General features: G+C 34.6%; 1 protein-coding gene across 3 annotated transcripts in view; it reads left to right on the top strand.

The window, feature by feature from the left end:
* LOC115412352 (radixin) overlaps nt 1-14,120 on the top strand; it is an 80,378-nt gene that overhangs the window by 35,440 nt on the left and 30,818 nt on the right. For all 3 annotated transcript variants that reach the window (XM_030124800.1, XM_030124798.1, XM_030124799.1), the window contains exons 3-4: nt 1,714-1,797; nt 13,021-13,116. In XM_030124800.1, coding sequence (XP_029980660.1) covers nt 1,714-1,797; nt 13,021-13,116 — 180 coding nt within the window. The remainder of the gene's footprint in view (nt 1-1,713; nt 1,798-13,020; nt 13,117-14,120) is intronic.

Genomic DNA, 14,120 nt, shown 5'->3' with positions numbered 1-14,120 from the left:
ACTGTGTGTGTAGAGTATTTATAGAAGACAGACAGATAGGAGGACACACACACACGGTACAGGATGTCCTATCAGCAGAGTCTAGGTTCAAGGTTGTGTTTCTTTGTTTCAGATGTTTCCATCACACCTTAAAATATTTGTTTTCACTCTTTATTTCAGTTTTCTTCAGCACTTTCACGTCCACTTTGTTTGACATCTCTGTGTGTATTTTATTTGACTTCACATGTTTTCATCCTTCACTTTGTCAAGTATAGAAAGTCTCTCCACTCCAGAGCTGTAATGAGCTTTTACACTGTTTTCATGTTAAATCCATCACTACCCATACACTGAACAGAGGTCCTGGAGTCAATGAACTTAATTTATCTGGAAGGGAAATTCAGTTTTCCTTGAGTTCCAAAAGGAATATAAGTGAAATGAAAACAAGCACCAGATTTTGTGCAAAACAGTCACAGTTCTAGAGCTGCAAGGATGAATATAATATGATGATAGTTGCTTCTTTCTGTTTCTACTCACTGACCGTCCATCAGACTTACAATGTTATCTTCTGTGTCTGTATTTGTGTATCCTCTACAGTCATCTCCTTGTATTTTACAGCGGTTCTGTAGGTTTATAATGTGTGGATCATCATGTCTGCATACTGAATAGTGAACATTACAGATCTGCTTTCATTAAAATAGCACTTTTCATACTGACAGCATCAACAAAAATCTCACATATGATACATGCCCATAAATAAATCTGAGTCTGGGATTATTTTGTGTGTCATTTAAGATGTAAATATTTGTCAGGTTGGTGAAAGTCTGTTTGTATTCTTTGCATGTGTTACATGACTCTCAGTGTAACGCCATCTGCTGTTGAAGCACCTCCTGAGCTCTGCATCATGTAGTAGTTTGGCACTGAAACCATGACTTTACTCTGGTATTTCTGCATTTATTCCTTATAAAATCATACATGTTTGAATTATTTTGATAGACTGTGAGAGTTTTTGCACTGAGTAGCTAACTGGACCTGATTACTATTCCAGTTTAGATGAAAGTTTTATTATTATTATTATTATTATTATTATTATTATTATTATTATTATTATTATTATTATCATTATCATTATTATTATAACCTTTATTTAACCAGGAAAAAACCTCAATGAAATTACAGTTATACAAAATGGAAATCACAGCCATGCATCCACACTAATATACATAAACACAATGAAAGTCAGTACTAAAAACAAACTTAAAACTGATAAGAACATACATATAAAACATCACCATTATTTTAAAGGTACTAAAAATATAACAACAATGTTCCTTAAAAGCATCCCAAAGCCAAACCCAATTCGATCAGTTGGAAAAACATCTACACCCACATTTGGCCTTTTCCCATTGATTTAAAATCACTTTGAATGTATTAAGAGACCAGTTCCTTCAGTTTAATGTCCTTCTGTAGGCTGTTCCAGGCAGCTGGAGCCGAAAATTTCTAAAGTTTCTTTCCCAGTTCTGTTCTGACTTTTGGAACCTGTAACGATGACAGATCTTCGGAGCTGGGAAAATAAAGACGAATACAGGAGAAATATGACAAAACAGACTGAAAAACAAAACTAAAGAGGAATTTTTAGTCTTAACCAACCAGCCAATCCTTCAGTAATGTGTATTTTAATTCCAGATATGAGGTCATGTATTGATCCGTTTCTATACCTTTCTTTTTGTTTTTCAGATCAATGTACGCGTCACCACCATGGACGCTGAGCTGGAGTTTGCCATCCAGCCGAATACAACTGGCAAACAGCTCTTTGACCAGGTGAGACACATGCACACACTGACATGAACTGTGCAGAGAATGTGGTGGCTGGAAGTGGACTCTGTGACCTGCAGTAACAATGATGCTGTTTGTTGTTCATTACGAATGGGAAGCAGTGGGTGTGTGCCAGTGTGTGCCTGCAGGGTGGCCGGGTTTGGGCTGGTACTGGTTCTGTTCTGACGGGGCCGACAGAGCGCTCTTTGTCTGAAGTCTGCACTTTGAGCAGACAGTGGGTGATAGTGTTAGGTGGATGGTGTTTGTGTGTGGACAGCCAAAGAGCAGCTTTCAGTGCCATTTTATGTCACACTGTAAAGAAAGAGGATCGTTTCTTTAATGCTGTTTTGTCTGTATCCAGCTTCACAACCCAGAGAAGACTAGAATACTTTTAAGTAATAATACCAGTGTTGTATAGTAACGCAGTAATAATACTTCACTACTGTACCAAAGTTATTATCGTTAACGAAAACTAACGAAATGACAAAAACTACAATCGTAAAAACATTTTCGTTAACTGAAATAAACAAAAACTATAATTAAAAGAAAAAAATTATAACTAACTGAAACTGTATTGCGTGCTTACAAAAGTAACTAAAACGTATAAAAATTATAGATAAAATTCCCTCAGTTTTTGTCTTTGACAATGTCAGATTGATATGGAAGTGATTTATTTCCCTCAAACAATTTTAGCTGCTGGCACCATATATTTAACGGTCTGTCACTTCTCATCACTTGTCGTTTAGAGTTGTCTTCTCATCCCCACTCTACTTGGAAACATGGAGACTAAAGTTGGGAGAAAGCAGCAGAGTCCTGTCTGGGATTTATTTGAAATTGACGGCGAAAAAGATAAAATATATTAAAAAACTAAAACTAAACTAAAACTAAGCATTTAGAAAATAACAAAAGCTAATAAAAACGAGCAAACCTGCTCTGAAAACTAATTAAAACTAACTGAATTAGAGAAAAAAAAGTCAAAACTGAATAAAACTAAACTATAATGACAAATCTAAAACTATTAGAACCTTGTACTGTACTCAAGTATGTTTTGGAAAAATTTGTACTTTACTGAGTATCTGTTTAGTTTCACTCTTACTTCTGTACATTTCCTAACTCAATTGTATACTTCTTCTTCGATACAATGTATATTTCAAATAATTTTAATTTTTTATTTTACTTTGCATGGGTTATCTAATTAGGAAGACACATTTGTCCACCTCAACATTATAGAACTCAACTAAGGCATTGCATTTATCATTTACTCTGATACATTTTTAATGCACAGTATCGATACTTGCTACAAAAAATGAATTAAAGGAATTTTGATATTTTCATCGCTGAGATTACTGGTTACTGCAACAAAGTCAGGAAGCTTATTTGTCATTGGGCCTGAATGTGTAATGAACAAGTGCAAATGACGGTCCACACTCAAGCTGTCAGCAATCAGTTGATGTGAGCAGCAGTGTAATATTGAAAATTCTGACACCTTTGGTTGTTTTTAACATTTACTTGTATTTTTACTTTCATTACTTGAGTGCATTTTATTGTAGATTATTTGATATACTTAAGTAAAGTAAATGTTAGATACTTCAAGACTTTAACTTGAGTAGCATTTCAGCTGGTGACTTCCAGTAATGTTTTGGTAGCGTGCCTGTACCTCAAGTGTGATTTTCCAGTACTTTATGCAACACTGAATAATACAGCAGTCTTAGCACTGAGTACTACTGTATTTGTGACTATCATTTCTTTTGACTGTTCATAGCAAACAGATTGCTGTTTGTGAAAGACTTTTTTTTAAAGCAATCTATAACTATAAATATGGTGTTTAAGAAAATATGTATTTACTACACCTGCTGAATTTAACAAATATAGGTTAAGGTAATTTTACTTTAAACCCACAACACATGTCTACACTGAAATAAACAACTGTACCCATGTTTTATAATTAGATTAGATTAGATAGAACTTTATTAATCCCTTGAGCAGAACTGTCAGGAAATTAAGGTTCCAGTTGCAGCAACACCAAATGTACTCATAAAAGAAGAATTACAAGACAAAAAGGATGAGAAATTAGTAATAACAATAACTATGAAAACAGCTGTGAAAAAATAGGGAATTGCACATTAGAAGTGCTATGATAAATAATAATAATGGATATGTAGTTATGTTATAAAAATGTAATATGTATGTATACAGTTTTATAATAACAATAAATGTAAAGGATAATACATAATATAATATATAATCACATAATATGAATGCGCAATATACGTAATGTAAATATAACTCCATCTCAGTGGTTCTCACATGCACTTTTTTCTTACACTCATTTTGTAGCCTCGTCGAAGTGCATATAGGGAATAATGTCAACATTTTTACCTTCACCATGCAGAGTGTACATTGCAGGCTGATACAGTTAAATTTCACCAGAGAGTATATTTTTCTGTCCTTTTTCCTTTCACATGTTGTGAACAGAGATGAGGCCCAGGCTTCATTCACTTGGCATCAATCCTTGATTCAGGACAATGACAGGAGTTTTAGTGAGGTGGTTAGTGGTTTGTCTATCAGTAAACTATAACCCTGGTGTCCTAAAGTGACCTTTACACCTTCATTCTGCACATCACTTTTCATGGTCCAATTCAAAAGAAGAAATGTAAGGACAGATGATGTGACACTGTTTCATACTTGGAAGGAAATGCAAAGCTGCACATCACAGAGTAGAGAAGTAGAGTCTCAATAACATATCAGACAGAATCTGACCCGTGATTGGTAATTACAGCTGTCAATCATCCTGCTCCATGCCTGAAAACACCTGTGATAAGACAAAGTCTGCATTACAGGCTTATGATATGTTAAAAGGTCATTATGGAACTTTTGCCTAGTGACTCCAAATAAAAAACTATTAGGCTCTGTAGTTCCACTGACACTTGTTTCACAGTTAATCTGCCATGGAATGTGAATTCATTTGGAGAGACATTCGTAGCAGTACTGCTTTCATTATATGCCACTGTATTCTTTTGTAAATGCTCAAAGACAGGCTCCCGTAACTCTATAGTAGACTGAATTGCTATTCATTTCAATGTGATTGAAATCATCAGTGAAACTCATGCCAGTTAAAAAAAAAAAATAAAAAAGAAATGAGAAAGGATGATAAACAAATAGTGGAGGCTTCAGACTGCCCAAACCACTTCAAGTTTTGGACAGTTTCAGTGAATGGAGCAGCTCTCTAGAGTTAGGCAGGGTGCTTACACAAGTCTTGAAAGTTTTAAAAGAATGGAATTTTGAAACACTGTGTTCCAGACCTTGAAAAGTCTGGAATTTTGTGTGAAAGTCTTAATAAAGTATGGAAACAGATTTTCTTACCTCTGCCAGGAGGTATTGTGATCACTTTGCTTTGTGTGTTTGCATATTTGTTTTTTTGTTTGTTTGTTTGTTTGTTTGTTAGCAAGATAACTCAAAAAGTTATGGATGGATTTTCAGGAAATTTTCAGGAAATGCTGATACTTGCTCAAGGAACAAATGATTAAATTTTGGTGGTGATCGGGGGGGTGGGGCAGATCTGTCTTGGTGGAGGTCTGCGCTCTCAGTGCTTTTCTTGTTAGAATAGTTGAATTTTAGAGTATGCTCAAAGGCACATAATCTTGTCAGATAAAAAATACACAAGGATACTGGAATGATTCTAGTGAAACTTGTTTGTGTGATATTCATGCACTTTTGTGATTTCCATATGTTTTGAAAATGTTTCTGTCAGTAAAACATAATTTACTGCAAATTATGCATGCATTCATTCACATTAAAATGAACTTTTCTACTACACACAAGTACAATCTCAACCGAAAAAGTAAGAACGGAAGTATAAAAGTACATAAAGTCGAGGCCTTTGGGAAATAATTGCAATTTTAAAAAAGTCTGGAATTTTTATTTGTATAAAGAGCAAGCGCCTTGATTAAGGTAATCATTGTAAATTTCTGATAAGGAAAGTGGGACCCCTTGACAAACCCATGGCTCTGTGTATAGGTTTGGATTTAAGATTGGTTGACCATGTTTTAGCAGTACACTGTAGTATGAGACTAGAGGCCTTTCAACAGCCACATTTCTATTTGCTCTGTCCAGCGTAGCACAGCCTCAGGTATAAGTGCATTATACTGCTTTGACTCTCTTGTTCCAGTTACCTGTACGGTACATTTACAGTACATTTGTATGACGCACACTGTGTCTCTTATTACAGCGTCACAGCACTTAAGATTTGCATTACAGTAAAATTACAGCTAAGTAAGCACACAGTCATACTACTAATTATCATTTAAGTTTTAAGACAACCATAGTATTTTATGTTGTATTTTGAACGAACTAGCCCTTTAACCTTGGTTAGTGTGTAGTACTGGGAGGTTTTGTCACTGATAAAATAGTATTATTCTACTGTGGACTGAATAAAATCAGAACAGTGCCTCATGTGTATTAATAGTCCTGGCGGGCATGCGCGCACGCACACACACACACACACACACACACACACTGTGGCCTTATATTTATTTCCTCGAGCTTTACTGTGACCTTAACCAACACACTCTTTCACCTTTTCAGACTATCTACCTCTCGTACACACTGGGACTATCTTTCCTCCCTCCTTGTTTTATGAAACATGTATACGCTGACTCACCAGATCTCAATGTTTTGGCTCGCAGTGGTCATGCATTGTCATAGCAACCAGCTGTCAACTGCCCAGCGATGTCCTGCAGTGTCCTGCTGCCCTACAGTATGTGTGTGTAGGTGCGAGTAGGAGTGAATAAACCTGTACATGGTTGTACTGAAACAAATCAGATTTTATCAAACATGGACTTGTGTGTGTTGTTGTGTGAGAGGTTTGTGTCTGAAAAGGGGAAATAATGGGTGAGATTTAGGAATGAAAATGAACATTTCATAATCCATTCTGCTCCAAATTGTATAGAAAATACAATTACATAGAAATAATTATGATTATATTAAATGAATTGTATTTTTCAGTTTGTTTTAGATCACTACTATAATATAAACATGCATTGTATTTCTACACATCTAGTGCAGAAGAATTTATTGGAGCAGAAGACTGGAACACCTAAAAATTGCATTTTTGTTTGTTTTTAGGCTTTGTAAACAAAAATTACATATATGTAAGAAATGACTGATACTGAAATGATACACAGAAGGTGGATAATTCAATGATTACTTGTTAAATGTTTTAAACTTTTACTTTTTCTGAGCTGATGGACAAATAAAATTTTCCCATCTGCATGAAGTGGAAATACTGAAAGATTAAAAAAATCACTAGATGCACAGAACATACAGAGAATTGAGATACTATTTCTCTCTCTCCTTGTTCAATGTCATGCATTAAAAAAGAGGTAAAAATAGAATAACGTCATAAAGAATAAACTATAGCAGAATATAAAGTGTACATGCCAGTCTACAGCAGCAGCAGTAGTGTGTAGTGGGACAGTAATGGATATGAGGTGAGGAGGTGCATAATGGAACCAAACAGCAGCAGATATGACAATAGTGCAAAGTGCAGAAGACAGTCAGCTTGTGTACCTATAAGTATTTACTTTAATCTGTTTGGTTTAATAAACATGAATGAGGGCAATGATTATGATTTTACAAAATACTTCCATTACCTCAAACAATTGCAATACAATTATGTAATGAGTGGTTACAGGCATAATGCCATTATATACTAGGCCTGAAACAGCACCTATAACACCTCATAGGCAGAAAATTATATATTGTTCCCTACTAGGGGGTGTATGTGCAGAGTGTACTGAGAATGCACTGCTATTAAATACACTTCTTATGAGTTCTTACAGTGTGAAAAAGTATAAAGGTTCGGCTTTGTAAGCACAGGTGATACAGACGTGGACAGTGAGTGAGTTGGTAGATGTAGAAGTAACAGAAGACCACATCGACTCTGTAAACGTCAGCACTGTGGAGTTTTATATGTCAGCCAACGCCTAAGAATAGACGGTATCTAATGCAGTAGATATGTTGTCTTCATGCCCGCTGGCATGAAAAGTACCACATGTGAAATGCACCCTGGATGGACTACAACAACTTTTTGGAGTTTTTAGGTCAAAAACTGATTAAAATAGACTGAATGAAGCATAAATTATCAGATATGTCAGTCATGAAGGAAAGTGTTTTAGAAATCAGAGTAAGCTTTGTAATAAAGGGGCCTTGTATGATTATTTATGTTGTTTTTCTTTATTTTTAATAGGCACAGATGCAATGATGGAGGGCAATTCAATGAATGCAAGTGTCAGTACAACAGCGTATTAGGGCCACATCAGAAAATAAAAACACTTGTCACTATGAGAATAAAGTCATAAAATATTGAGATAAAACCCTTAATTTAATGAGAATAAAGTCGAATACAAAAAGAGTCATAATTTTACTAGAATGAAGTCATACTATTATGAAAATAATGCCGTCATATTTCGTCTCCCACTCCAAAGACATGCACTTAATAGGTAATAGGTTAACTGGTCAACCTAAATGGCTTGTAGGTGTCAATGTGTAAGTGAATGGTTGTTTACTGTATGTATCAGCCCAATGGTGAACTAATGTTCCTAGGTATACCGCACCTTTGTCTTTTGGTAGCTCGCCCTCTCAAGGACTAAATAGCTAATTTGTCAACAATTTCTGACATTTTATAGACCAAACAATAAATTAGTTAATTCATTAAAAAAAAAAAAAACAGGAAATTAATCTACAATGAAAATAACTGCCAGTTACAACTTTATGTCACAGAAAACTCTGCCTGAGCAAAAGCTGTTTTACAGGTGAGAATAATGACGATAACTAGACGACCAGTCAAAAGTTTGGACTCACTTTCTTGTTTAAATGGCATGAGAAGGACCACAGATGGTCAACCAGTGCTCAGCGTCACTAGGAACTCCTTCAAGACTATTGGAAAACATTTCAGGTGACTACCTCATGAAGCGCATTGAGAGAATGCCAAGAATGTGCAAAGCAGTAATAAAAGCAAAATGTGGCTATTTTTAAGACTCTATAATATAAAACATGCTTTGAGTTATGTCACACTTTTTAAATACATAATTCCATATGTGTTCATTCATAGTTTTGGTGCCTTCAGTGAGAATCTACAATATAAATAGTCATGAAAATAAAGAAAAAACAGGTGAGTCCAAACTTTTGACTGGTAGTGTATGTTACGTTACAGACAGGATGTGACATGTGCGGTAGTGAATGGTGAGCTCTGCAGTGGTGTTTGCATGAAGCAGACTGCACTTGAGCTGTTTTACTTTCACATCGTTTTAGATTCAGGTTAACAAATAGAAAAGTCCTTTGATAAAGAGGCTGCTGTAATGAATATAAAACATTTCACACAGTGATGAAAGGTGTTATTGAAATAAAGTAGGAAAGCTTTTTAGTCTAGTAGACCTGAACACCTCATTCTAACCCACCCTCTGAACACGGACACTTTGATGGACTACAGGGTTGTCATAAAACACAAAGGTAACACAAATTAACATTAATTAGAGAGTGGCATCAAAGTATTGCTACATGATTAATTAATATACAGTAGCAGGGTCAGCAGTTATGTCAGCACATGTGGCAGTTTTATAAAACAAACTGCAACCAGCTGTCAATCTGTGCATTATGCTTATTTTCTACAGCCATTCATCATACAGACATGAACCAATCAAACCAATTTGTAAAAATTTATGTAGCCGACAATGTGAATGATGTACAAAATAATTTTTAAAATGACAATTATAATAACATGGGTGTAATAGTTTGGTTAAAATGATATAACACAATGTAATGATCATGTGATGAATATTTGTATTAACAGTGGGTGTATCTGTGCAACATTAGTGAGGGTAATAAGTGGCCAGACAAAAAATAATGTTGAAACACATTATAGATAGAAGTGAAACAAAAGGAATATATTTCAATGAACTGGTGACACATCCAGAGTGTGTACCTTGTCTTGAGCTGGAATAGGCTTCAGGACAATCACGACCCTCCAGAGGATTAAATGGATACAGAAAATGAATGTATGACTATATTATATTCCCTTTTGTTATACAGGGTGTCCCATAAGTCTCCATACATAGGAGACATAATACATATGGTTCTAACATGTATTTCTTTATATTTCTTCTTTATAGTTCTTCAGCAGTGGAGGACACGCATTGAAATGTGTTCTTGACAAAATGGCAGTCATATAGAGCATATTATATAAATAAAAATGGTTTATGTCCAGAAACGTTTATTTTTCCTATGTATGGAGACTTATGGGACACCCTGTACTATGCAAATTTGATGTTTAACACTGTGACTTGTTACCTGCAAATGCTTGTAGTAGAGCAGTGGTTCTCAAACTTTTAACAGTGGAGTACCCCCTGAAAATATATACTTTTTAGCCAAGTACCCCCCCAACTCTCGCTTCAGCATTTTTGATTGAAAAAATTAGGCAAAATATGTTCCTGTGCCAAAGGTGTCTGTTTATATTTTCAAAACTTTGTAAACAAATAACATATATTTAGCTGTAACATATAAAAAAAACACATTTTTAAAGTAAATTTTATGTGCAAAATATAAACTGAAAAGTGCCCTCTGTCATTGATAAGAAAAATAAATAAATTGGTCATTAATTAATAAATGAACCTTTCATCAACAAAAAATGATTACTTTGCTACTCAAATAAACTCATTTTGAATAATATAAAATAAAAATGTTCTTAAAATGTTGCCAAAGCTTAAACAAGATGATTGACAGTAGAACTATTGTATGAATGTATTTACTGTTTTATATTTCAGCATTGATTCTCATTATTTACTTTGTATTTGGTACATGATGAGTTATTTAATGTATTTTTCCAGAAAAATTTCAAGTAACCCCTGGGCTTCTTCCAAGTACCCCTGGGGGTACGCGTACCCCACTTTGGGAACCCCTGTAGTAGAGTGTAAGTGCTATATGTCAGAGCTGTTGTCAAGGTAACAGTGGGCTGATGCCAAGCAAGCAAACTCTTGTGAAGATGTTTATTATTTATGTTTATAAAGATTTGCCTTTAAAATCTGGGAGCATGATGTCCCTAAATACTGATATTTAAATACTTTTTCCTTCAACCGGTCATACCTTTTTTTTCCTGAACATCCACATGACTGTCTCTGTAAACTACATTCCCAGCCAAACTACATGACCTGTCTGTGGCTCTATGATGTTATTTGATGTGTTTATGTCTTTCTGAATGTGTGCATGTTAAATTACATTACATGGTAGTGAGTTTGGTTGTATTGACTGTGTAAATCACATTAGAGCCTGTGTCTGCGTCGCCTCAGGGACTCACTCTGTAAATAGGATGGCAGTTGTTAAATGTGAGCATGTTGAAGACAGAGGCAGCACTGGCAGAAGCATTCACATGTTAAATCAGTAAATGAAATACTACACTTTGAAAAGGCCCCACTACAAAATATATTTACATGAAAAGGCAAAGTAATCACTGTGTAGTAAATTGGTCCCACTCAATATTTATGTTGTATTTTAAAGCTGCATGTGCTCAAGGTTGATTTAGTTGGAACTACTTTAATGCTATTGTTAACTTTTTTTTTCCTGTGAAAAACTAGTAACTCAACCATGTCACCCTTCTCATGAGCTCAGAAAAACAGCTCCTCGGCAGAACACTTTCCTGGAGTGTTTTATTTAGCTTTGTAAAAAAAAACAAAAAATTGAGCTCTAGTTATGAACCGATGTTAACTCTGTTTTATTTAGCAGTGTTAAAATTTTTTGACGTCTTGCAGTACTGTGCAAAAGTGTCACATTATCATTAGATTAATTATTGTATTGAGGTTGTAATGACCAAGCACATGCATTTTACAGTTTTTAAGCAGGATTAAAAACAAATTTTCTAAATAGTTTCTACAGACTAAGTCCTTTTGCACATAACATGTACTGAATTCTTTCTGACAAACACTGTGAGATATAAAGCACTACTGCACTCACAAATGTCTCATATTGTTTGCGTTCCTCTTTTTCATTGTAATGGAGGCCAAACTAAATTGGGACTTTTGCCTCTGGAGACCATTTGGTCCTGATTTGTTTGTAGTTTTAATTAATATTGTTCACATATTCTCTTTTTATTCTTGCTCTATGTCAATGAAGAGACTGAGGAATAAAAATGTTTGGTCTTAGTGACACCCAAAGCTCAACAAAAGTAAAGGTACTATAGATGCACAGGTTGGGGCAGCGGTCTCAAACATGCGGCCTGTGGGCCAAAACTGGCCCTCCAAAGGTTCCAAACTGGCCCGTGGGATGAATTTACAGTCAAGGGTGCTGAACTCATTTTAATTTAGAGGCCACATATAATCCAGTTCTGATCTGAAATAAAATAATTGCATAATAGCCTATGAATAACTCAAATTTTTCTTCTTTGTTTAATGTGAAAAAAACAAATTGCATTATGCCTATAAATAATGACAACTCCATTTTTTTCTATTTGTTTTAGTGCAAAAAAACCAACATTAAATTAAGAAAATATTTACATTAAAAAACTATCCTTTAACAATAAATTGTGAATAAGCTCAACAAATATGAAAAACCTGAAATGTCTAAAGAAAATAAAGTGCAATTTTAACAATATTCTGCCTGTTACTAAATGTTTTGTGCCTTTGTAGATCCGATCTGTAATGCACATGTATAAATGATAAGTTAAGGCATATGACTGTTAAAATTGCACTTATTTTTCTTAAGAAATTTCAGTTTTTTTCAGTTACTCACAGCTTTTTTTGATAATTTAATGTGGTTTTTTGCACTAAAACACTAACAAAAACATGGATTTGTCATGATTTAAGGCTATTTATGCCATTATTTTACTGGTTTGGCTCACTGGAGATCAAATCAGGCTGAATATGGACCCTGACGGAAAATGAGTTTGACACCCACAAGTTGGAGCTTTAGGATCCTGTCTCAATCAGATCTTTGCATTTTACTGTAGAAATATAGAATCTTTCTTCATTTTGGACATATGTATGTTTGAAAATGGGAAAAACCTCAGCTGATACTAAATAAACAATATCAAAAAAAAAAAAAAAAAAAAAATTTTAAGAACTGCAGCCATTAAATCTGTGAGTGGAAATGGCTGTTAAGCAGGCTGTAAATCCTGCCAGATAGTTTAGTTTATAAATCTTGTCTGCTGCTACAACCCTGACGTCTTGGTGTGTCTGGTTTCAGGTGGTGAAGACGGTGGGTCTGAGGGAGGTCTGGTTCTTCGGGCTTCAGTACACGGACAGCAAAGGCTACATCACATGGCTAAAACTCAACAAGAAGGTAAGACTTGGACAGAATCACAGAAGAAACTCACATCTATCACATTCAGTTGTTTGTGCAGACTGACGAGTTCATTTCTGCAACTGATAATGTTAGAAAAACTTGGAAAGTAAACACTTACTCTCTTGGGGTTAAAATTATCATCGCAGAAAGACTTGGATATAAACTTATGTAAAATATTATATTAGTATTCTGTTTGATAGAAGCTGCTTCCAACAAATATTGGGGAATGCAAAACAAAATAAACCCTGAAGGATTCATTTTGTAAGAAAGGAGTATGCAATGACATGTTTCAATATTGCATCCAAAAAAAGAGCCTTTTACTTTTAACCCTTTAACTTTGGTCAGATCTCTTATTTATTTCATCTAGGAAAATTAAATCCCTCTCATCTTCTCTCAAAAGAGCTGCATGTACAGTAATTTACATAATTTAGACATAATTTAACTTATCCACTGTATTAGACATATTACACTCCATACATCCATCTGTTATAGGCTGTTACTGCTGGATGTGTAAAAATATATATCATGCATTGTATGTATTTTCAGTAATGTGTGCATAAAATGAGGTTATGCCTCAAACATATTTCTCTTCAAATGACTGGTTTAATAGAAACAGACTAAAATTTGTTAATTAATTTACAGATTGATTGGTTGATTGATTGCTTTGATTTACTGTACATGTTGATTTCAGCAGTTCGAGTGTTCTATCAGTGTTGAACAGAGCTGCAGCTATTACTTGTTTAATGCCTTAGTTGTTGACTAATCCCTTAAACTGACAGCTATTGTGATAATTGACAATAGATTTAAGTAATTTTTTAAGAAAAAATAATCTCTTATGTCTATGTGCCTCTTATGTCATTGTTTTTTTTTCATCTTCTCTGACAGCAGTCTAAATAACTTTGGCATGTGAAACAAACAAGGCATTCAATCATTCTATGTTGGCAAACACTGACATATTTTTTTCAGTTTCCTATCATTTTATAGGTCAAATAATTAATCAA

Source organism: Sphaeramia orbicularis, chromosome 21 (assembly GCF_902148855.1).
Source record: "Sphaeramia orbicularis chromosome 21, fSphaOr1.1, whole genome shotgun sequence".
In the NCBI taxonomy this organism is placed as follows: Eukaryota; Metazoa; Chordata; class Actinopteri; order Kurtiformes; family Apogonidae; genus Sphaeramia; species Sphaeramia orbicularis.
Note: the sequence above shows the minus strand (reverse complement) of the source record. Positions and strands in the feature narration are given on the sequence as shown.